Consider the following 27,451-nt stretch of genomic DNA (forward strand, 5'->3'; position numbering starts at 1 on the left):
TAGCAGCAGCGGGGACACTCATAATAAGGAAAATAATACACCAGATCTCACAAACAGCATTCAGTTATGCACAAGGAACGCGCTGTTCAGCCGACTAGCAGCAGCGGGGACACTCGCAATAAGGAAAATAATACACCAGATCTCACAGACAGCATTCAGTTATGCACAAGGAACGCGCTGTTCAGCCCACTAGCAGCAGCAGGAAAACTCACAATAAGGAAAATAATACACCAGATCTCACAAACAGCATTCAGTTATGCACAAGGAACACGCTGTTCAGCCGACTAGCAGCAGCAGGAACACTCACAATAAGGAAAATAATACACCAGATCTCACAAACAGCATTCAGTTATGCACAAGGAACGTGCTGTTCAGCCGACTAGCAGCAGCAGGAACACTCACAATAAGGAAAATAATACACCAGATCTCACAGACAGCATTCAGTTATGCACAAGGAACGCGCTGTTCAGCCCACTAGCAGCAGCGGGAACACTCGCAATAAGGAAAATAATACACCAGATCTCACAAACAGCATTCAGTTATGCACAAGGAACGCCCCTGTTCAGCTGACTAGCAGCAGCGGGGACACTCACAATAAGGAAAATAATACACCAGATCTCACAGACAGCATTCAGTTATGCACAAGGAACGCGCTGTTCAGCCCACTAGCAGCAGCAAGGACACTCGCAATAATGAAAATAATACACCAGATCTCACAAACAGCATTCAGTTATGCACAAGGAACGTGCTGTTCAGCCGACTAGCAGCAGCAGGAACACTCACAATAAGGAAAATAATACACCAGATCTCACAGACAGCATTCAGTTATGCACAAGGAACGCGCTGTTCAGCCAACTAGCAGCAGCGGGAACACTCGCAATAAGGAAAATAATACACCAGATCTCACAAACAGCATTCAGTTATGCACAAGGAACGTCATGTTCAGCCCACTAGCAGAAGCGGGGACACTCGCAATAAGGAAAATAATACACCAGATCTCACAAACAGCATTCAGTTATGCACAAGGAACGCGCTGTTCAGCCGACTAGCAGCAGCGGGGACACTCGCAATAAGGAAAATAATACACCAGATCTCACAAACAGCATTCAGTTATGCACAAGGAACGGGCTGTTCAGCCGACTAGCAGCAGCGGGGACACTCGCAATAAGGAAAATAATACACCAGATCTCACAGACAGCATTCAGTTATGCACAAGGAACGCGTTGTTCAGCCCACTAGCAGCAGAGGGGACACTTGCAATAAGGAAAATAATACACCAGATCTCACAAACAGCATTCAGTTATGCACAAGGAACGTCCTGTTCAGCCCACTAGTAGCAGCGGGGACACTCGCAATAAGGAAAATAATACACCAGATCTCACAAACAGCATTCAGTTATGCACAAGGAACACGCTGTTCAGCCCACTAGCAGCAGCGGGGACACTCGCAATAAGGAAAATAATACACCAGATCTCACAAACAGCATTCAGTTATGCACAAGGAATGCGCTGTTCAGCCCACTAGCAGCAGCGGGGACACTCATAATAAGGAAAATAATACACCAGATCTCACAAACAGCATTCAGTTATGCACAAGGAACGCGCTGTTCAGCCGACTAGCAGCAGCGGGGACACTCGCAATAAGGAAAATAATACACCAGATCTCACAGACAGCATTCAGTTATGCACAAGGAACGCGCTGTTCAGCCCACTAGCAGCAGCAGGAACACTCACAATAAGGAAAATAATACACCAGATCTCACAGACAGCATTCAGTTATGCACAAGGAACGCGCTGTTCAGCCCACTAGCAGCAGCGGGAACACTCGCAATAAGGAAAAATAATACACCAGATCTCACAAACAGCATTCAGTTATGCAGAAGGAACGCCCCTGTTCAGCTGACTAGCAGCAGCGGGGACACTCACGATAATGAAAATAATACACCAGATCTCACAGACAGCATTTAGTTATGCACAAGGAACGCGCTGTTCAGCCCACTAGCAGCAGCAAGGACACTCGCAATAATGAAAATAATACACCAGATATCACAAACAGCATTCAGTTATGCACAAGGAACGTGCTGTTCAGCCGACTAGCAGCAGCAGGAACACTCACAATAAGGAAAATAATACACCAGATCTCACAGACAGCATTCAGTTATGCACAAGGAACGCGCTGTTCAGCCCACTAGCAGCAGCGGGAACACTCGCAATAAGGAAAATAATACACCAGATCTCACAAACAGCATTCAGTTATGCACAAGGAATGCCCCTGTTCAGCCGACTAGCAGCAGCGGGGACACTCACAATAAGGAAAATAATACACCAGATCTCACAAACAGCATTCAGTTATGCACAAGGAACGCGCTGTTCAGCCCACTAGCAGCAGCAAGGACACTCGCAATAATGAAAATAATATGCTTTGAATTGTGCATTATAAGTATAACTTTCACAGCACTTATCCTTGTTCAGTCTAGTTTTATGATTTCGCCAGTGTTTATTAAATATTGTTTTCCTAGGTAATTTCAATACAAATTAGAATTTTCCCATAAAATTGATGAATTTGATTTCTATATTTCATACAAAGTTTTTTTAATTACAATTGTTTTGTGAGCCCTGTTGTGATATATAACACACATAGGAGACTCATAGTACTGGTGAGATTCCTTATAGGCGCCATAGGAATTGATATTCTGCTGAGCTTTTTGTTTTTCACGGCTTAACAATGTTATCTCAACCAGTCTCACAGGTAGATATCTGCTGGTCATTCACATGTTACCATTCTACATATCTTTAAAGGGCCAGTAAACCCGGGCCGATCGCGCCATTACACTCAATGTAGCTAGCTCTTGCTCTGTCTGACAGCGGGAGCGAGCTACATTGAGTGTAATGGTGCGATCGGGCCGGGCTGTGACTAGACAGCTGCCCAGATGCGCTCAGAGGGAAAACCAGGAGCACATGCACTAATATGTTATAGCATGTTATTATTTCACCTGTAAAGGGAATAAACGCATAGATAAAGCCAGCACCAGCGCAGCGATGCAGTATTAGGAACTAAAGGAGCACATTTGTTGAGCCAATCAGAAGAGGCATATGTATGTGCATTTACCGAAAAGAAAAAAAAAAAGGATCCAATGGCACTACTAGTAAATTAAATAGAACTTCCTATAGCTCAGATTCAATAAATAAATACAGTGATTGAAATATAAATAGAGCTGAATGGTGATGTGTATAAAGCAAACTTTGGGAAAAATTCAAGGCGGTTGAGAAACCTCCTATCTAAGCATACACATATAGCACTCAGGAAGTTTACAAATGAATGTATTCTAGAATGAGATCACTATAGCTGTTATCACAACATGTAATAATTATCCAATCTTAAACCAAAGATAAGAAGATGGGAATTTAACTTTCAATAGAATTTATATATTAAAACAAGGAAAGCAATTAATTAAAAACACACACTCAGAACTATTGGTGCTACACTTTATAGGTTCCAAATATTAACTGGTGTGTGGCAGTATAATCACCTAGAGGGTCGAATGAGTATCAGATGACCAAATAGATCACCTTGAAAAGTGAATAGTACTTGAATGATTTAGAGTTGATAAATGTGGTTCATTTAGGACAGAATAAATCTCTGCTTGTTGAATTATTAATGACAATAATATTGGTGAAAGGCAATAACTGTCACTATTGTATTATATATAACATTGAAAGTGGAGATAAAATGTGTTATCGGTAACATATATTCATGAATTGAATATACAGGCTTATAGTGCCTTCTGATATCCTATAGTGCAACTGTTTCTTTGAATAAATATATCAAAGGTAATGAATGTAGTTCACTTATAACAGAATAGATCTCTACTTGTTCAATTATGGGTAACAATAGTATTGATAAATGACAGTTGCTAGCACCGTTATTGTATATATGGAATTGAGAATAGAGAGAACTGTATTGTCTGTAACATATATTATTAATTAAATATACAGGCTTGTGATGCTTTCTGATATCTTATGCAAATATCTTATTTGAAATTAGGTTTTGAGTTGTTTTCAATTCGAAAATAATCTCATAAATATATACAATTGATTATATTTGCATACAGAGATCACCATTGACCTGGTCTTAAAATTTTGTAGTGATTCTGTAGGTATAATACTAGTTGCAATATATAAGATAGTCCGTTGTTGTAACAAAAGGAGCCTGTCTCTTTAAAGAGGCGTAGTAACACCTCTGATTCTGCCTATAAAGGAGCATGAAACCTTCAGTACCTTGCTTGGTATTGAAGTTTCATGCTTCCCTCCTGAGCCGCTCGCATTGTGGATTATTCCTGCCTGCCTACCTGAAGATCTCAATCTTCACACGCTGTTTGCGTGACACCCGAGGACTTCCGGTTTCACGGACCAGCCGCACTTCCGGTTTGTCCGGATCAACGCTTCAGCTCTGAGAGCAGCTCTTCCCTCTAAGCTTGCTACCAAAGATCTCAATATAAAACAGAACACTGAACCACTACTGGTTTACATATTTAATCCCTCCGGAGGTGAGTCTTTTCTGGACATTAAATCCTATAACTATTATATGCATATCTAGCTGGTTATTTTTTCCTTTTGCCAAAAAACGTATTTGCTACTAAACTTTTGCTATATAGCTAATACCTTTTCAAAACTCACTAAATATATAATTTTTACCTTTTATTGTTTTACTATTTTTTGTGCAGTCCTGAAGACCTATAACCATTCTATATTAATTACTATTTTAGTGAGACCACAATCAAACTCACATATAATTTCCACAAAACAGTTACAGGTCTTATATTAAACACCACTCACTCAGATTATATGTGTGTATATATAGATATATATTTCACTATAACCTACGTGAGACACAACCTTATTTTTTATGGTCTGCTATGATTATATTTTTTTACATGTTCTACCAATTTCTAACTTTAAGTTAGTGTGTGTTACAGTTGTTTTTTGGTTGCAAAGTTTGTGCGACATGGTATACCTTCTAAATGTTTGTTGTACTTATAGATTAAGAATCAGACTTTATGGTGGACAGTGTGGTACATGCTTCTGCCTTTCCTTGCACTATAGATGTGCCTAGGGTACACGCTTCTGCCTTCCCTTGCACTATAGATGTGCCGAGGGTACACGCTTCTGCCTTTCTTTGCACTATAGATGTGCCGAGGGTACACGCTTCTTCCTTTCTTTGCACTATAGATGTGCCGAGGGTACACGCTTCTGCCTTTCCTTGCACTATAAATGTACCCAGTGTACACGCTTCTGCCTTCCCTTGCACTATAGATGTGCCGAGGGTACACGCTTCTGCCTTTCCTTGCACTATAGATGTGCCCAGCGTACACGCTTCTGCCTTTCCTTGCACTATAGATGTGCCCAGCGTACACGCTTCTGCCTTTCCTTGCACTATAGATGTGCCCAGGGTACAGGCTTCTGCCTTTCCTTGCACTATAAATGTACCCAGTGTACACGCTTCTGCCTTTCCTTGCACTATAGATGTGCCCAGGGTACACACTTCTGCCTTTCCTTGCACTATAAATGTACCCAGTGTACACACTTCTGCCTTTCCTTGCACTATAGATGTGCCCAGGGTACACACTTCTGCCTTTCCTTGCACTATAAATGTACCCAGTGTACACGCTTCTGCCTTTCCTTGCACTATAGATGTGCCCAGGGTACACGCTTCTGTCTTTCCTTGCACTATAGATGTGCCCAGGGTACACGCTTCTGTCTTTTCTTTCACTATAGATGTGCCCAGGGTACATGCTTCTGCCTTTCCTTGAACTATAGATGTGCCCAGGGTACACGCTTCTGCCTTTCCTTGCACTATAGATGTGCCCAGGGTACACGTTTCTGCCTTTCCTTGCACTATAGATGTGCCCAGGGTACACGCTTCTGCCTTTCATTGCACTATAGATGTGCCCAGGGTACACGCTTCTGCCTTTCCTTGCACTATAGATGTGCCCAGGGTACACGCTTCTGCCTTTCCTTGCACTATAGATGTGCCCAGGGTACACGCTTCTGCCTTTCCTTGCACTATAGATGTGCCCAGGGTACACGCTTCTGCCTTTCCTTGCACTATAGATATGCCGAGGGTACACGCTTCTTCCTTTCTTTGCACTATAGATGTGCCGAGGGTACACGCTTCTGCCTTTCCTTGCACTATAGATGTGCCGAGGTTACAAGCTTCTGCCTTTCCTTGCACTATAGATGTGCCGAGGTTACAAGCTTCTGCCTTTCCTTGCACTATAGATGTGCCCAGGGTACACGCTTCTGCCTTTCCTTGCACTATAGATGTGCCCAGGGTACATGCTTCTGCCTTTCCTTGCACTATAGATGTGCCCAGGGTACACGCTTCTGCCTTTCCTTGCTCTATAGCTGTGCCCAGTGTACACGCTTCTGCCTTTCCTTGCACTATAGATGTGCCCAGGGTACACGCTTCTGCCTTTCCTTGCACTATAGATGTGCCCAGGGTACACGCTTCTGCCTTTCCTTGCGCTATAGATGCGCCCAGGGTACACGCTTCTGCCTTTCCTTGCACTATAGATGCGCCCAGGGTACACGCTTCTTCCTTTCCTTGCACTATAGATGTGCCCAGGGTACACACTTCTGCCTTTCCTTGCACTATAGATGTGCCCAGGGTACACGCTTCTGCCTTTCCTTGCACTATAGATGTGCCCAGGGTACACGCTTCTGCCTTTCCTTGCACTATAGATGTGCCCAGGGTACACGCTTCTGTCTTTCCTTGCGCTATAGATGCGCCCAGGGTACACGCTTCTTCCTTTCCTTGCACTATAGATGTGCCCAGGGTACACACTTCTGCCTTTCCTTGCACTATAGATGTGCCCAGGGTACACGCTTCTGCCTTTCCTTGCACTATAGATGTGCCCAGGGTACACGCTTCTGCCTTTCCTTGCACTATAGATATGCCGAGGGCACACGCTTCTGCCTTTCTTTGCACTATAGATGTGCCCAGGGTACACGCTTCTGCCTTTCCTTGCTCTATAGCTGTGCCCAGTGTACACGCTTCTGCCTTTCCTTGCACTATAGACGTGCCCAGGGTACACGCTTCTGCCTTTCCATGCACTATAGATGTGCCCAGGGTACACGCTTCTGCCTTTCCTTGCGCTATAGATGTGCCCAGGGTACACGCTTCTGCCTTTCCTTACACGCTTCTGCCTTTCCTTGCACTATAGATGTGCCTAGGGTACACGCTTCTGCCTTTCCTTGCACTATAGATGTGCCCAGGGTACACGCTTCTGCCTTTCCTTGCACTATAGATGTGCCGAGGGTACACACTTCTGCCTTTCCTTGCACTATAGATGTGCCAAGGGTACACGCTTCTGCCTTTCCTTGCACTATAGATGTGCCCAGGGTACACGCTTCTGCCTTTCCTTGCACTATAGATGTGCCCAGGGTACACGCTTCTGCCTTTCCTTGCACTATAGATGTGCCCAGGGTATACACTTCTGCCTTTCCTTGCACTATAGATGTGCCTAGGGTACACGCTTCTTCCTTTCCTTGCACTATAGATGTGCCGAGGGTACACGCTTCTGCCTTTCCTTGCACTATAGATGTGCCCTGGGTACACGCTTCTGCCTTTCCTTGCACTATAGATGTGCCCAGGGTACACGCTTCTGCCTTTCCTTGCACTATAGATGTGCCGAGGGTACACGCTTCTGCCTTTCCTTGCACTATAGATGTGCCCAGGGTACACGCTTCTGCCTTTCCTTGCACTATAGATGTGCCCAGGGTACACGCTTCAGCCTTTCCTTGCACTATAGATGTGCCCAGGGTACACGCTTCTGCCTTTCTTTGCACTATAGCTGTGCCCAGGGTACACGCTTCTGTGCCCAGGGTACACGCTTCTGTCTTTCTTTGCACTATAGATGTGCCCAGGGTACACACTTCTGCCTTTCATTGCGGTATAGATGTGCCCAGGGTACACGCTTCTGCCTTTCCTTGCACTATAGATGTGCCCAGGGTACACACTTCTGCCTTTCCTTGCACAATTACCTAATTCCTCCTCCCAGAGCCACTGATGACTTTTACTAGCTGATGAGCAGGAGTGAGTATCTTCTGATCTTTAAACTCCAAACTCTTTAACAAATCTAAATTATTCTAAACAGAAATTAAGTGCACCTCTGGCCACTTAATCTGTATGTATTGCGTGTTTCTGCCTTTCCTTGCACTATAGATGTGCCGAGGGTATACGCTTCTGCCTCTCCGAGCACTATAGATGTGCCGAGGGTACACACTTCTGCCTTTCCTTGCACTATATATGTGCAGAGTGTACACGCTTCTGCCTTTCCTTGCACTATAGATGTGCCCAGGGTGCACGCTTCTGCCTTTCCTTGCACTATAGATGTGCCCAGGGTACACGCTTCTGCCTTTCCTTGCATTATAGATGTGCCCAGGGTGCACGCTTCTGCCTTTCCTTGCACTATAGATGTGCCCAGGGTGCACGCTTCTGCCTTTCCTTGCACTATAGATGTGCCCAGGGTACACGCTTCTGCCTTTCCTTGCATTATAGATGTGCCGAGGGTACACGCTTCTGCCTTTCCTTGCACTATAGATGTGCCCAGGGTACACGCTTCTGCCTTTCCTTGCACTATAGATGTGCCCAGGGTACACGCTTCTGCCTTTCCTTGCACTATAGATGTGCCGAGGGTACACGCTTCTGCCTTTCCTTGCACTATAGATGTGCCCAGGGTACACGCTTCTGCCTTTCCTTGCACTATAGATGTGCCCAGGGTACACGCTTCAGCCTTTCCTTGCACTATAGATGTGCCCAGGGTACACGCTTCTGCCTTTCTTTGCACTATAGCTGTGCCCAGGGTACACGCTTCTGCCTTTCCTTGCACTATAGATGTGCCCAGGGTACAAACTTCTACCTTTCCTTGCACTATAGATGTGCCAAGGGTACACACTTCTGCCTTTCTTTGCACTATAGATGTGCCAAGGGTACACGCTTCTGCCTTTCTTTGCACTATAGATGTGCCAAGGGTACACACTTCTGCCTTTCTTTGCACTATAGATGTGCCGAGGGTACACACTTCTGCCTTTCCTTGCACTATAGATGTGCCCAGTGTACACGCTTCTGCCTTTCCTTGCACTATAGATGTGCCGAGGGTACACACTTCTGCCTTTCTTTGCACTATAGATGTGCCAAGGGTACACACTTCTGCCTTTCTTTGCACTATAGATGTGCCAAGGGTACACGCTTCTGCCTTTCTTTGCACTATAGATGTGCCAAGGGTACACACTTCTGCCTTTCTTTGCACTATAGATGTGCCAAGGGTACACGCTTCTGCCTTTCTTTGCACTATAGATGTGCCAAGGGTACACACTTCTGCCTTTCTTTGCACTATAGATGTGCCGAGGGTACACACTTCTGCCTTTCCTTGCACTATAGATGTGCCCAGTGTACACGCTTCTGCCTTTCCTTGCACTATAGATGTGCCTAGGGTACACGCTTCTGCCTTTCCTTGCACTATAGATGTGCCCAGTGTACACGCTTCTGCCTTTCCTTGCACTATAGATGTGCCGAGGGTACACACTTCTGCCTTTCTTTGCACTATAGATGTGCCAAGGGTACACGCTTCTGCCTTTCTTTGCACTATAGATGTGCCAAGGGTACACACTTCTGCCTTTCCTTGCACTATAGATGTGCCCAGGGTACAAACTTCTACCTTTCCTTGCACTATAGATGTGCCAAGGGTACACACTTCTGCCTTTCTTTGCACTATAGATGTGCCAAGGGTACACGCTTCTGCCTTTCTTTGCACTATAGATGTGCCAAGGGTACACACTTCTGCCTTTCTTTGCACTATAGATGTGCCTAGGGTACACGCTTCTGCCTTTCCTTGCACTATAGATGTGCCCAGTGTACACGCTTCTGCCTTTCCTTGCACTATAGATGTGCCGAGGGTACACGCTTCTGCCTTTCCTTGCACTATAGATGTGCCCAGGGTACACGCTTCTGCCTTTCCTTGCACTATAGATGTACCGAGGGTACACGCTTCTGCCTTTCCTTGCACTATAGATGTGCCGAGGGTACACGCTTCTGCCTTTCCTTGCACTATAGATGTACCCAGGGTACACGCTTCTGCCTTTCCTTGCACTATAGATGTGCCCAGGGTACACGCTTCTGCCTTTCCTTGCACTATAGATGTGCCGAGGGTACACGCTTCTGCCTTTCCTTGCACTATAGATGTGCCGAGGGTACACGGTCCTGCCTATCTTTTCACTATAGATGTGCCCAGGGTACACACTTCTGCCTTTCCTTGCACTATAGATGTGCCCAGGGTACACGCTTCTGCCTTTCCTTGCACTATAGATGTGCCCAGGGTACACGCTTCTGCCTTTCCTTGCACTATAGATGTGCCCAGGGTACACGCTTCTACCTTTCTTTGCACTATAGATGTGCCCAGAGTACACGCTTCTGCCTTTCCTTGCACTATAGATGTGCCCAGGGTACACGCTTATGCCTTTCCTTGCACTATAGATGTGCCCAGGGTACACGCTTCTGCCTTTCCTTGCACTATAGATGTGCCGAGGGTACACGGTCCTGCCTATCTTTTTACTATAGATGTGCCCAGTGTACACGCTTCGGCCTTTCTTTGCACTATAGCTGTGCCCAGGGTACACGCTTCTGTCTTTCCTTGCACAATAGATGTGCAGAGGGTACACGCTTCTGCCTTTCCTTGCACTATAGATGTGCCAAGGGTACACGCTTCTGCCTTTCCTTGCACTATAGATGTGCCCAGTGTACACGCTTCTGCCTTTCCTTGCACTATACATGTGCCCAGGGTACACGCTTCTGTCTTTCTTTGCACTATAGATGTGCCCAGGGTACACACTTCTGCCTTTCATTGCGGTATAGATGTGCCCAGGGTACACGCTTCTGCCTTTCCTTGCACTATAGATGTGCCCAGGGTACACACTTCTGCCTTTCCTTGCACAATTACCTAATTCCTTCTCCCAGAGCCACTGATGACTTTTACTAGCTGATGAGCAGGAGTGAGTATCTTCTGATCTTTAAACTCCAAACTCTTTAACAAATCTAAATTATTCTAAACAGAAATTAAGTGCACCTCTGGCCACTTAATCTGTATGTATTGCGTGTTTCTGCCTTTCCTTGCACTATAGATGTGCCGAGGGTATACGCTTCTGCCTCTCCGAGCACTATAGATGTGCCGAGGGTACACACTTCTGCCTTTCCTTGCACTATAGATGTGCAGAGTGTACATGCTTCTGCCTTTCCTTGCACTATAGATGTGCCCAGGGTGCACGCTTCTGCCTTTCCTTGCACTATAGATGTGCCCAGGGTACACGCTTCTGCCTTTCCTTGCATTATAGATGTGCCCAGGGTGCACGCTTCTGCCTTTCCTTGCACTATGGATGTGCCCAGGGTGCACGTTTCTGCCTTTCCTTGCACAATTACCTAATTCCTTCTCCCAGAGCCACTGATGACTTTTACCTTCTGATGAGCAGGAGTGAGTTTCCTCTGATCTTTAAACTCCAAACTCTTTAACAACTCTAAATGATTCTAAACAGAAATTAAATGCACCTCTGGCCACTTAATGTGTATGTATTGCGTGTGATTGTACGTGCGTGTTTCTGCCTTTCCTTGCACTATAGATGTGCAGAGGGTATACGCTTCTGCCTCTCCTTGCACTATAGATGTGCCGAGGGTACACGCTTCTGCCTTTCCTTGCACTATAGATGTGCCCAGGGTACACGCTTCTGCCTTTCCTTGCACAATAGATGTGCCGAGGGTACACGCTTCTGCCTTTCCTTGCACTATAGATGTGCCCAGGGTACACGCTTCTGCCTTTCCTTGCACTATAGATGTGCCGAGGGTACACGCTTCTGCCTTTCCTTGCACTATAGATGTGCCCAGGGTACATGCTTCTGCCTTTCCTTGCACTATAGATGTGCCCAGGGTACACGCTTCTGCCTTTCCTTGCACTATAGATGTGCCTAGGGTACACGCTTCTGCCTTTCCTTGCACTATAGATGTGCCCAGGGTACACGCTTCTGCCTTTCCTTGCACTATAGATGTGCCAAGGGTACACGCTTCTGCCTTTCCTTGCATTATAGATGTGCCCATGGGTACACACTTCTGCCTTTCCTTGCATTATAGATGTGCCCAGGGTACACACTTCTGCCTTTCCTTGCACTATAGATGTGCCCAGGGTACACGCTTCTGCCTTTCCTTGCATTATAGATGTGCCCATGGGTACACACTTCTGCCTTTCCTTGCATTATAGATGTGCCCATGGGTACACACTTCTGCCTTTCCTTGCATTATAGATGTGCCCAGGGTACACACTTCTGCCTTTCCTTGCACTATAGATGTGCCTAGGGTACACGCTTCTGCCTTTCCTTGCACTATAGATGTGCCCAGGGTACACGCTTCTGCCTTTCCTTGCACTATAGATGTGCCCAGGGTACACGCTTCTGCCTTTCCTTGCACTATAGATGTATAGATAGATATATATACTTAATTGTATCAGGTACTTTATATTGTAAGAGTATTAGTTGTTTTTTAGCCTCTCTTAGCCAATTTGTTTTTATCTGTATTTTACTATTTGTATATTACTAATTATTATTTGTTTTTATATTTATTTGTATCTTCTTGATGCCGGCACCTTTTTAAATTTACATTTCTTATATGTCATATTAAATTCATTACCGTTTAATGATATTAACGGTTGCTTTATCCTTTATATGATAGACATTGTCAGCCGTATTTAGTCAGTTCAGGATTTAACCCAACTGCTAGCGTGGATATTAAAACACACGCTAGCACACTGAGAAATATCCAGGACGTGACCCACTCAGGAAACAAAATAAGCAGGGTATCAGAACTTCCCAAAAGAAAAGTAATCCAAAATATCTTCTTGAGGATAGAATTGATTTACAGGAGATAGCGTTCCTTTCTCAGGAAAAATAGAAACAAACAAAGCTTATGTCCCTTTAAGCAGGTTGATAGTGGATAAATGAATATGCTTCTTTCTTGCAGGTTTGCAACAAACTAAGAATGTCCCTTTAAGCAGGTTGTTAGCAAACAAAATAATAATATCCTTTTAGCAGAAATAAAGCAAACAAAAATAAAGTCCCTTTAAGCAGGTGTCCGCAAACAAATGTTAATGTCCTTTTAAGCAGGATTGTCAGCAAAGAAATGATAATGTCCTTATTAGCAGGATTAAAGCAAACAAAGATAAAGTCCCTTTAAGCAAGTGTCCGCAAACAAATGATAATGTCCTTTTAAGCAAGATTGTAAGCAAGCAAATGATAATGTCCTTATTAGCAGGATTAAAGCAAACAAAGATAATGTCCCTTTAAGCAGGTGTCAGTAAACAAATGATAATGTCCTTTCAAGCAAGATTGTAAGCAAGCAAATGATAATGTCCTTTTAGGCAGGTTAGCAGGCAAACAAGATTTGGAAGCAAGAGGCATTGGCCAAACAATGTCAAGGAGGATAGGATCAGATTTCATAAGATTGTACTCACTCAGACAGGGACCGGCAGAAGAGAGAACAAACGGGCATCGAGTAAATCTCCCGCCGAGATTTAAAGGCAGAGAGAGGCCGCCACGTCATAGGGGTTGTCAGAGAATGCGTCACGTTGCCTAGCAACGTGACGTAGGAACCCAGAAGAGATCCGGGAGCCGCGGCGACACGGCGATGAACGGTGAATTCATGACAGACATCACTTGTTCTTATTAGTGTGTAACATCATACTACACATTCATTATCATCATTTGTCATAGTCATGATATTTTAGGGTCTCTTTGCATATCTTAATATTATATTCAGTTGTAGCATTTTGTGCACATGAATTATCTCACATAATATAGAGAATAATGTCTACAATTGTACTTAGACACTCATTTCTTAATATATTTAGTTTAAGATTTTTTTCACAGTTAGCTATTTGCTACTGTTTATCACAGAATCCAAGTTTAATATTAATTTTTATACACAAATACACGTGTTATATGTGAAATACGATATTAGTTCTCTTTAGCTGTACAGCGCTATCCCACTCCCCCCCCCTTTTTTCTTATTGGGTATATGTATATGTGTATTGGGTGTACTTAATATGTACATGTGTGTGTATCCGGTGTATGTATATGTGCGTGCGTGTAGGGTGTACGTATGTGTGTGGGTGTATCGGGTGTATGTATATGTGCATGTCGGGTGTATGTATGTGTCTATCGGGTGTACTTACGTGCACGCGTGTGTACGTATGTGTGTGCGTTTGTATCAGGTGTATTTATGTGTGTACGCGTGTGTATTTGGGGTAATTATGTGTGTATCAGGTGTACGTATATGTGTGTGTGTATCGGGTGTATGTATGTGTGTGTGTCAGGTGTACTTATGTGTGCGCGTGTGTGCATAGGTTGTATGTGCGTATCAGTTAAACATATGTATACTCGATTGTGAATCAGGTGTACGTATGTGTGCGTGTGTGTATCGGGTGTACATATGTGAGCGCAAAAGTGTTTTGGGTCTATAAATGTGCGTATATTTCTCTACCTACCCCAGACCATCACATCTCACATTATTGTTGTTAATGATCGGTCTACAAACAAACCTGTACTCGGGCCTCACTCAGGTTAACTCTCCGTGCTAGGTCCTCACGTACAAAGGCATCTGGGTAATGAGTCCTCTCAAACACTCTCTCCAGAGCCTGCAGCTGACTGCTGTTGAACGTGGTTCGATTCCTTCTCTGCTTCTTTTTGCGTGAAGACTTTCTGCAACCCGGACTTGGGCTCCTGCCTAAAACAGACACAGCAAGGCTTAGCTGGTAAGTAACTGTAGTTTGTCCTAAACACATCATGACACCATGTATGCCGGTCACACACACACTTAGTACGAAATACATAGTATTATTTAACAAGGTGCCAGAGTAATACTAGCTGGTACTGTCAGTATAATACTAGCTAATGTCACCAGTGTATGCCGGTCACACACACACACACATTACTGTATACATAGTATTATTTAACAAGGTGCCAGAGTAATATTAGCTGGTACTGTCATTATAATACTAGCTAATGTCACCAGTGTATGCCGGTCACACACACACTTAGTACTGTATACATAGTATTATTTAACAAGGTGCCAGAGTAATACTAGCTGGTACTGTCAGTATAATACTAACTAATGTCACCAGTGTATGCCGGTCACACACAGAGCTTTGTACTGTATACATAGTATTATTTAACAAGGTGCCAGAGTACTATTAGCTGGTACAGTCAGTATAATACTAGCTAATGTCACCAGTGTATGCCGGTCACACACACACTTAGTACTGTATACATAGTATTATTTAACAAGGTGCCAGAGTAATACTAGCTGGTACTGTCAGTATAATACTAACTAATGTCACCAGTGTATGCCGGTCACACACACACTTAGTACTGTATACATAGTATTATTTAACAAGGTGCCAGAGTAATACTAGCTGGTACTGTCCGTATAATACTAGTTAATGTCACCAGTGTATGCCGGTCACACACACACACTTAGTACTGCATACATAGTATTATTTAACAAGGTGCCAGAGTAATACTAGCTGGTACTGTCAGTATAATACTAGCTAATGTCACCAGTGTATGCCCGTCACACACACACTTAGTACTGTATACATCGTATTATTTAACAAGTTGCAAGAGTAATACTAGCTGGTACTGTCAGTATAATATAAGCTAATGTCACCAGTGTATGCCGGTCACACACAGAGCTTTGTACTGAATACATAGTATTATTTAACAAGGTTCCAGGGTAATACTAGCTGGTACTGTCAGTATAATACTAGCTAATGTCACCAGTGTATGCCGGTCACACACACACACTTAGTACTGCATACATAGTATTATTTAACAAGGTGCCAGAGTAATACTAGCTGGTACTGTCTGTATAATACTAACTAATGTCACCAGTGTATGCCGGTCACACACACACACTTAGTACTGTATACATAGTATTATTTAACAAGGTGCCAGAGTAATACTAGCTGGTACTGTCAGTATAATACTAACTAATGTCACCAGTGTATGCCGGTCACACACACACACTTAGTACTGCATACATAGTATTATTTAACAAGGTGCCAGAGTAATACTAGCTGGTACTGTCAGTATAATACTAGCTAATGTCACCAGTGTATGCCGGTCACACACACTTACTACTGTATACATAGTATTATTTAACAAGGTGCCAGAGTAATATTAGCTGGTACTGTCAGTATAATACTAGCAAATGTCACCAGTGTATGCCGGTCACACACACAGCTTAGTACTGCATACATAGTATTATTTAACAAGGTGACAGAGTAATACTAGCTGGTACTGTCAGTATAATACTAGCTAATGTCACCAGTGTATGCCGGTCACACACACACTAAGTACTGTATACATAGTATTATTTAACAAGGTGCCAGAGTAATACTAGCTGGTATTGTCAGTGTAATACTAACTAATGTCACCAGTGTATGCCGGTCACACACACACACTAAGTACTGTATACATAGTATTATTTAACAAGGTGCCAGAGTAATACTAGCTGGTACTGTCAGTATAATACTAGCTAATGTCACCAGTGTATGCCAGTCACACACACACACTTAGTACTGTATACATAGTATTATTTAACAAGGTGCCAGAGTAATACTAGCTGGTATTGTCAGTGTAATACTAACTAATGTCACCAGTGTATGCCGGTCACACACACACTTAGTACTGCATACATAGTATTATTTACAAGGTTCCAGAGTAATACTAGCTGGTACTGTCAGTATAATATAAGCTAATGTCACCAGTGTATGCCGGTCACACACAGAGCTTTGTACTGTATACATAGTATTATTTAACAAGGTGCAAGAGTAATACTAGCTGGTACTGTCAGTATAATACTAGCTAATGTCACCAGTGTATGCCGGTCACACACACATACTAAGTACTGTATACATAGTATTATTTAACAAGGTGCCAGAGTAATACTAGCTGGTACTGTCAGTATAATACTAACTAATGTCACCAGTGTATGCCGATCACACACACACAGCTTAGTACTGCATACATAGTATTATTTAACAAGGTGCCAGAGTAATACTAGCTGGTACTGTCAGTATAATACTAGCTAATGTCACCAGTGTATGCCCGTCACACACACACTAAGTACTGTATACATAGTATTATTTATCAAGGTGCCAGAGTAATACTAGCTGGTACTGTCAGTATAATACTAGCTAATGTCACCAGTGTATGCCGGTCACACACACATACTAAGTACTGTATACATAGTATTATTTAAAAAGGTGCCAGAGTAATACTAGCTGGTACTGTCAGTGTAATACTAACTAATTTCACCAGTGTATGCCGGTCACACACACACTTAGTTCTGCATACATAGTATTATTTAACAAGGTGCCAGAGTAATACTAGCTGGTACTGTCAGTAAAATACTAGCTAATGTCACCAGTGTATGCCGGTCACACACACACTAAGTACTGTATACATAGTATTATTTAACAAGGTGCCAGAGTAATACTAGCTGGTACTGTCAGTGCAATACTAACTAATGTCACCAGTGTATGCCGGTCACACACACACACTTAGTACTGCATACATAGCGTAGAAAAGGATGCTCCAAACGCTCACCAAAGGAGCAGCAGCACCGTTGACACTATAACTACTGCGTAGCCACCATAAGTAACGCAGACTCTACGAACCACCGCTGCTGGGCTGGTATCTCGCCGTCTGCTCTGCGCCCTGGACCTACGACCAGGCTCCAGTAGGTGAACCCAGGAACAAGAGCTCTTACAGGAGCTCAGCAGCTAAGGGAGTATATAGAGCATAGCAATCCCTGTAGTGATTATAGCTGGCCCCTACAAACATGAGTCAAAGCTGCAAGTTAGAGGGACAGAATAGGTCTGATGTGCTGGAACACACAGTCTGGTTTTTATTGAGGTTACATGCAAAAAAGACACTCTCAGGGGGAGGCATAAAATCCCCAATCACACATTTAGATACATTTAGATAGAGAGGCAACGCCCTTTGACAGGCCACAACAGCAGATAACATTACACACAAGAAAACAATGCTGCCACCAAATGTTACGATTGCCTCCAGGATGGCTGGAAGTTGGACCGTAGAAAAGGATGCTCCTAGCGCTCACCAAAGGAGCAGCAGCACCGTTGACACTATAACTACTGCGTAGCCACCATAAGTAACGCAGACTCTACGAACCACCGCTGCTGGGCTGGTATCTCGCCGTCTGCTCTGCGCCCTGGACCTACGACCAGGCTCCAGTAGGTGAACCCAGGAACAAGAGCTCTTACAGGAGCTCAGTAGCTAAGGGAGTATATAGAGCATAGCAATCCCTGTAGTGATTATAGCTGGCCCCTACAAACATGAGTCAAAGCTGCAAGTTAGAGGGACAGAATAGGTCTGATGTGCTGGAACACACAGCCTGGTTTTTATTGAGGTTACATGCAAAAAAGACACTCTCAGGGGGAGGCATAAAATCCCCAATCACACATTTAGATACATTTAGATAGAGAGGCAACGCCCTTTGACAGGCCACAACAGCAGATAACATTACACACAAGAAATCAATGCTGCCACCAAATGTTACGATTCCCTCCAGGCTGGCTGGAAGTTGGACCGTAGAAAAGGATGCTCCTAGCGCTCACCAAAGGAGCAGCAGCACCGTTGACACTATAACTACTGCGTAGCCACCATAAGTAACGCAGACTCTACGAACCACCGCTGCTGGGCTGGTATCTCGCCATCTGCTCTGCGCCCTGGACCTACGACCAGGCTCCAGTAGGTGAACAGGAACAAGAGCTCTTACAGGAGCTCAGTAGCTAAGGGAGTATATAGAGCATAGCAATCCCTGTAGTGATTATAGCTGGCCCCTACAAACATGAGTCAAAGCTGCAAGTTAGAGGGACAGAATAGGTCTGATGTGCTGGAACACACAGCCTGGTTTTTATTGAGGTTACATGCAAAAAAGACACTCTCAGGGGGAGGCATAAAATCCCCAATCACACATTTAGATACATTTAGATAGAGAGGCAACGCCCTTTGACAGGCCACAACAGCAGATAACATTACACACAAGAAAACAATGCAGTCCACCTTATCACTACTAGCAGTCTGATTAGACAATGGGAAAGTTTATCACTAAACTTAATTAGAGCTGATCCCAGCAAACTTGTATTTAGAATTGAACAAAATTAACTCTTAATGGCACACAATGAAACTGAACCAAGTGGAGAGAAAGCCAGGGACAAGTCATTTCACAGGTCTGGGGATATAGTCTTAAAGGGGCATTGTTCACCAAAGTCACAATATGTCCCCAGACGGTTCTTAAAGGGCCATACACACCCAATAAAAGTTAATATGTTCTCAGGGGCACAATCTTCCAGGGGCCATAGTCATGAGGAAGGAGGCTGGCAAATAGGCTTCTCCACGATCCATGGAAGCAGGGCAATTTTTCATTTAAAGGGCCAGTTACAAATAGCAGTTTGTAACATAATTATTTAACAAAGTGCCAGAGTAATACTAGCTGGTACTGTCAGTGCAATACTAACTAATGTCATCAGTGTATGCTGGTCACACACACACAGAGCTAATTACTGTATACAAAGTATTATTTAACAAGGTGCCAGAGTAATACTAGCTGGTACTGTCAGTATAATACTAGCTAATGTCACCAGTGTATGCTGGTCACACACACAGCTTAGTACTGCATACATAGTATTATTTAACAAGGTGCCAGAGTATTACTAGTTGGTACCGTCAGTATAATACTAGCAAATGTCACCAGTGTATGCCGGTCACACACACACACTTAGTACTGCATACATAGTATTATTTAACAAGGTGCCTGAGTAATACTAGGTGGTACTGTCAGTGTAATACTAGCTAATGTCCCCAGTGTATGCCGATCACACACACACACACTTAGTACTGTATACGTATACTAGCTCGTACTGTCAGTATAATACTAGCAAATGTCACCAGTGTATGCCGGTCACACACACACACACACACACACACACTTAGTACTGCATACATAGTATTATTTAACAAGGTGCCAGAGTAATACTAGCTGGTACTGTCAGTATAATACTAGCAAATGTCACCAGTGTATGCCGGTCACACACACACACTTAGTACTGCATACATAGTATTATTTAACAAGGTGCCAGAGTAATACTAGCTGGTATTGTCAGTGTAATACTAGCAAATGTCACCAGTGTATGCCGGTCACACACACACACACACTTAGTACTGCATACATAGTATTATTTAACAAGGTGCCAGAGTAATACTAGCTGGTACTATCAGTATAATATAAGCTAATGTCACCAGTGTATGCCGGTCACACACACACTTAGTACTGTATACATAGTATTATTTAACAAGGTGCCAGAGTAATACTAGCTGGTACTGTCAGTATAATACTAACTAATGTCACCAGTGTATGCGGGTCACACACACACACACATTACTGTATACATAGTATTATTTAACAAGGTGCAAGAGTAATACTAGCTGGTACTGTCAGTATAATACTAGCTAATGTCACCAGTGTATGCCGGTCACACACACAATAAGTATTGTATACATAGTATTATTTAACAAGGTGCAAGAGTAATACTAGCTGGTACTGTCAGTATAATACTAGCTAATGTCACCAGTGTATGCCGGTCACACACACACTTAGTACTGCATACATAGTATTATTTAACAAGGTGCCAGAGTAATACTAGCTGGTACTGTCAGTATAATACTAGCTAATGTCACCAGTGTATGCCGGTCACACACACAGCTTAGTACTGCATACATAGTATTATTTAACAAGGTGCCAGAGTAATACTAGCTGGTACTGTCAGTATAATACTAGCTAATGTCACCAGTGTATGCCGGACACACACACACAGCTTAGTACTGTCTACATAGTATTATTTAACAAGGTGCCAGAGTAATACTAGCTGGTACTGTCAGTATAATACTAGCTAATGTCACCAGTGTATGCCGGTCACACACACACTTAGTACTGCATACATAGTATTATTTAACAAGGTGCCTGAGTAATACTAGCTGGTACTGTCAGTATAATACTAGCTAATGTCACCAGTGTATGCCGATCACACACACACACTTAGTACTGTATACATAGTATTATTTAACAAGGTGCCAGAGTAATACTAGCTGGTACTGTCAGTATAATACTAGCTAATGTCACCAGTGTATGCCGGTCACACACAGAGCTTTGTATTGTATACATAGTATTATTTAACAAGGTGCCAGAGTAATACTAGCTGGTACTGTCAGTATAATACTAACTAATGTCACCAGTGTATGCCGGTCACACACAGAGCTTTGTACTGTATACATAGTATTATTTAACAAGGTGCCAGAGTAATACTAGCTGGTATTGTCAGTGTAATACTAGCAAATGTCACCAGTGTATGCCGGTCACACACACACACTAAGTACTGTATACATAGTATTATTTAACAAGGTGCCAGAGTAATACTAGCTGGTACTGTCAGTATAATACTAACTAATGTCACCAGTGTATGCCGGTCACACACACACACTAAGTACTGTATACATAGTATTATTTAACAAGGTGCCAGAGTAATACTAGCTGGTACTGTCAGTATAATACTAGCTAATGTCACCAGTGTATGCCGGTCACACACACACTAAGTATTGTATACATAGTATTATTTAACAATTGCAAGAGTAATACTAGCTGGTATTGTCAGTGTAATACTAACTAATGTCACCAGTGTATGCCGGTTACACACACACACTAAGTACTGTATACATAGTATTATTTAACAAGGTGCCAGAGTAATACTAGCTGGTACTGTCTGTATAATACTAACTAATGTCACCAGTGTATGCCGGTCACACACAAACTTAGTACTGCATACATAGTGTTACGGTACCAACAGTGTACCAAGGGTTAATACCAGATGAACAATGTCCTGCATAGGGAATCAGCAATTCACAACCCAGCCAGTTTCAGGTTTAAAACAGAATGTCTACTTTATTTGAAGGCAGCACACAGATTTATACACCCTGGCTTCAGGTTACAAAGGGCATTGGTTTAACAGTAAAGCAAACATATGAACAATGCATCAAACCTCTAACAATTGTCTATTCACAGGTAAAACAGATTAACATATTAAGTTAATTAACTAGGGAAGAACGTTTACTCAGACAATCTGATGTTGGGCAGTCTAGTTAACATAATCACACAAGGACACAATCAGTTTACCCAGACAGACTCCTGAGACACAATCAGATCTGAAACATACATAGAATACATCTTATTACTGAATATAGGAACAGTTCTTATTAGCTATAAAGTCTTTTATGCCCACTTGGCTTATAGAGTCACAATTGCTCCCACAAGGGGCACTCACACCCTGTACCCATCCTGTATTTATGGATACAGGGTGACATAGACATAAGACAGAGTTATGAAAGTACATGGGGTGTCCAGCATATAAAATTCCATATTTCCATGCAGTCTCTGGGTATCCTTAAGCCCATGTACCTCCAGCCCAAAGAATGTTCCATAACAGGCCCTCCAATGTACAGTGGCGAGATTGGTTTTGTCACATCTCTCCCCTTTTCCAAACAGACTAACAGGGTATCTGACCTCCTGCCGGTCAGTGCCCTGGTTAGTCCAGCAACCCACCCATAAAACACAATTAGTAGTACAGCCCACCCACAATAAATGGTTACTACACCTGAGTACGGGGAAAACTTGTCCATGTCCAGGTACCTCACCACAGCTGTGTGGGGGACTGGTACGCTGAATTGGTGGGTTGCAAGGTGGGCAGAGACCAGCTGTACTCTGCCCGGGTGCCAGCACTACCATGGAAGTAGCCTGGTGGGAGCCTGGTTGCTGGAGGGGGAGACCGACTGTCTCCCCTTTGGATACCTAGCTGTGCTGCTGGAGGGGGAGACCATTCGTCTCCCCTTTGGCTAAACAGCCGTGTTGCTGGGGGACAGGACCAACTGTCCCTACCCCTTGTAACGCAGCCTGCCGCTGGGGAATGGAGTCTGGGCTCCCAAAGTCAGGCTCTGCAAAGGACTCCCATAACAAGCCAGGACCATCAAACTCCTCTCCCTCTGGTTTGTCATGCTCGGCTGTCCAGGGTATATAATGTGCCATATACCACCAGAGCGCCTGGTAGGCATGTCAGTTTGCTGGGACAATCCATCTGGATTCCCGTTATGAGAGAGAATTCCTGTCCATACAAACAAGGGTTCAAATTCCTCAGTGCCCAGACCAGGGCCAAACAGTCCTTCAAAATCCCATCAGCTTCTTTACGAGTTTTCTGTACCTGCTCTTTATAGGTATCCACAATCCCTTCATACTGACATAGGGTGCCCTTGAGTTGCTGCACCTCACTATGAGCCAGCGTCAGCTTCTCCTCAAGTGTCGCTAAGTTTGTCTTTAAGGTTTCATGTCCCACTCTCAAGCTGGTGTTTTCTGCAGTCTGTCGGTGCAGCTTGTCTAGCAGAGATTGACGTTCTAAACGTGCTTTTTCCTCTGCGCTCCTCTTCTCCTTCATCAGCGCATTGTAACGGGACCTCCACATATCAATAGCGGATAGAGATTTACTGAGCTCATCGTCCTGGGGCTTAGCAGCAGGTGGGTCAGTCTCTGCTGCATGGATCTGGGCACGGGTAGTCACAGAGTTAACATCAGCGGGACCCATAGGAGCGTAGGCAGAAACAAGGGGGGCCAAGTCATTTCCAAGAAGAACATCAGCAGGTAAGTCCTTCTTGACCCCCACATTCACAGGTCTAGCGCCCACTCCCCAATCCAAATGTACCCTGGCAACAGGTAGGCTGAACACATCGCCCCCTGCTAACCTCACAGCCACAGTGTCTCCCGTGTACTGTTTCTCAGACACCAAGTTCTTTTGAAGCAAGGTCATGGTAGCACCAGTATCCCGTAGACCACTGACCTTCTTCCCATTCACTTTAACCAGTTGCCGGTTATTCCGATGGGCAGCTTGCACAAGGTCTGCCTCATGTAGGATGCTCCAGCATTCTTGCGCCTCTACGTAGCGGGCCGTAGGCTGAGGATTACGTGGGATTCCGCCGGCGGGTCTTCTCCAGGACTGCGCTTGGTTCGCTGCATTTAGGGGACACTCTGGTCTTTTGTGCCCTAGTTGCTTACATCTAAAGCACCGAATAGGTTGTGAGTAGCACCGCAAATTGAACAGGGCTCTCTGAGGGTAGTTCGTGGCCGGAGGCCGTGTGGTATAGCGGTGCGCCGGGGTTTGGTAACTGGCAGCTGCTGGGGTGACTGGGGGTCTGTACTCCACTCTAGCAGGGGGCTTAGTGGTAGCAGTGTCCAGTTTGCGGGCATCCGTATACTCATCTGCCAAGCGAGCCGCTTCCTGCAGGGTGGAGGGTTTACGGTCCCGAACCCACTCTCGAACTCCTGCGGGTAACTTGTCGAAGCAATGTTCCAACAGGAATAGCTGCAGCACCTCTTCCCCAGATATGGCTTGGCACCCCGCTATCCAGTGAGCTGCTGTGCGGTGCACCTTACATGCCCACTCAAGGTAGGAATCTCCAGCTAATTTAACAGTGTCTCTGAACCGCCTCCGGTATGCCTCCGGTGTAACCGCATACCTGGAGAGCAGAGCCTCTTTTACAGTATTATAATCCCTGACTTCCTCATCTGGAATGGCCCGAAAAGCCTCTCTGGCCCGGCCGGATAATTTTCCAGATAATATCGTGACCCAGTCCTCTGCGGGTACCTTGTGTAGTGCACATTGCCTCTCAAAATCCGCAAGGTACCCATCAATCTCTCCTTCTGTTTCCAGGAAGTTTTTAAAAGCTGCAAAATTTACTTTTCTCTTTTCCATCTTAGTCAGTATTGTAATAATCCCCCTCTTCCTGAGGTTACTGGCTTGTGTAGTTGCTCTTCTGGGCGATAAGGTTCATTCCGTCGCTGCCACCAATGTTACGGTACCAACAGTGTACCAAGGGTTAATACCAGATGAACAATGTCCTGCATAGGGAATCAGCAATTCACAACCCAGCCAGTTTCAGGTTTAAAACAGAATGTCTACTTTATTTGAAGGCAGCACACAGATTTATACACCCTGGCTTCAGGTTACAAAGGGCATTGGTTTAACAGTAAAGCAAACATATGAACAATGCATCAAACCTCTAACAATTGTCTATTCACAGGTAAAACAGATTAACATATTAAGTTAATTAACTAGGGAAGAACGTTTACTCAGACAATCTGATGTTGGGCAGTCTAGTTAACATAATCACACAAGGACACAATCAGTTTACCCAGACAGACTCCTGAGACACAATCAGATCTGAAACATACATAGAATACATCTTATTACTGAATATAGGAACAGTTCTTATTAGCTATAAAGTCTTTTATGCCCACTTGGCTTATAGAGTCACAATTGCTCCCACAAGGGGCACTCACACCCTGTACCCATCCTGTATTTATGGATACAGGGTGACATAGACATAAGACAGAGTTATGAAAGTACATGGGGTGTCCAGCATATAAAATTCCATATTTCCATGCAGTCTCTGGGTATCCTTAAGCCCATGTACCTCCAGCCCAAAGAATGTTCCATAACAGGCCCTCCAATGTACAGTGGCGAGATTGGTTTTGTCACACATAGTATTATTTAACAAGGTGCCAGAGTAATACTAGCTGGTACTGTCAGTATAATACTAATTAATGTCACCAGTGTATGCCGGTCACACACACACACACTAAGTACTGTATACATAGTATTATTTAACAAGGTGCCAGAGTAATACTAGCTGGTACTGTCAGTATAATACTAGCTAATGTCACCAGTGTATGCCGATCACACACACACTTAGTACTGTATACAAAGTATTATTTAACAAGGTGCCAGAGTAATACTAGCTGGTACTGTCAGTATAATACTAGCTAATGTCACCAGTGTATGCCGGTCACACACACACTAAGTGCTGTATACATACTATTATTTAACAAGGTGCCAGAGTAATATTAGCTGGTACTGTAAGTGTAATACTAGCTAATGTCACCAGTGTATGCCGGTCACACACAGAGCTTTGTACTGTATACATAGTATTATTTAACAAAGTGCCAGAGTAATACTAGCTGGTACTGTCAGTGCAATACTAGCTAATGTCACCAGTGTATGCCGGTCACACACACACACTTAGTACTGCATACATAGTATTATTTAACAAAGTGCCAGAGTAATACTAGCTGGTACGGTCAGTGTAATACTAGCTAATGTCATCAGTGTATGCCGGTCACACACACACTAAGTACTGCATACATAGTATTATTTAACAAAGTGCCAGAGTAATACTAGCTGGTACTGTCAGTGCAATACTAACTAATGTCATCAGTGTATGCCGGTCACACACAGAGCTAAGTACTGTATACAAAGTATTATTTAACAAGGTGCCAGAGTAATATTAGCTGGTACTGTCAGTGTAATACTAGGTAATGTCACCAGTGTATGACGGTCACACACACAAACTTAGTACTGCATACATAGCATTTGTTACGGTTGCCTCCAGGCTGGCTGGAAGTTGGACCGTAGAAAAGGATGCTCCTAGCGCTCACCAAAGGAGCAGCAGCACCGTTGACACTATAACTACTGCGTAGCCACCATAAGTAACGCAGACTCTACGAACCACCGCTGCTGGGCTGGTATCTCGCCGTCTGCTCTGCGCCCTGGACCTACGACCAGGCTCCAGTAGGTGAACCCAGGAACAAGAGCTCTTACAGGAGCTCAGTAGCTAAGGGAGTATATAGAGCATAGCAATCCCTGTAGTGATTATAGCTGGCCCCTACAAACATGAGTCAAAGCTGCAAGTTAGAGGGACAGAATAGGTCTGATGTGCTGGAACACACAGCCTGGTTTTTATTGAGGTTACATGCAAAAAAGACACTCTCAGGGGGAGGCATAAAATCCCCAATCACACATTTAGATACATTTAGATAGAGAGGCAACGCCCTTTGACAGGCCACAACAGCAGATAACATTACACACAAGAAAACAATGCAGTCCACCTTATCACTACTAGCAGTCTGATTAGACAATGGGAAAGTTTATCACTAAACTTAATTAGAGCTGATCCCAGCAAACTTGTATTTAGAATTGAACAAAATTAACTCTTAATGGCACACAATGAAACTGAACCAAGTGGGAAAAAGCCAGGGACAAGTCATTTCACAGGTCTGGGGACATAGTCTTAAAGGGGCATTGTTCACCAAAGTCACAATATGTCCCTAGACGGTTCTTAAAGGGCCATACACACCCAATAAAAGTTAATATGTTCTCAGGGGCACAATCTTCCAGGGG

The 27,451-nt window shown here is 43.9% G+C and overlaps 1 protein-coding gene across 1 annotated transcript in view; it reads right to left on the minus strand.

Moving 5' to 3' along the window:
• Positions 1–27,451, minus strand: part of PRRX2 (paired related homeobox 2) — a 112,199-nt gene that overhangs the window by 15,969 nt on the left and 68,779 nt on the right. The window contains exon 2 of the mRNA XM_053695341.1: positions 14,633–14,817. Within this exon, the coding sequence (XP_053551316.1) occupies positions 14,633–14,817 (185 nt within the window). The remainder of the gene's footprint in view (positions 1–14,632; positions 14,818–27,451) is intronic.

The sequence above is a fragment of the Bombina bombina genome, chromosome 12 (assembly GCF_027579735.1).
Source record: "Bombina bombina isolate aBomBom1 chromosome 12, aBomBom1.pri, whole genome shotgun sequence".
NCBI lineage: Eukaryota > Metazoa > Chordata > Amphibia > Anura > Bombinatoridae > Bombina > Bombina bombina.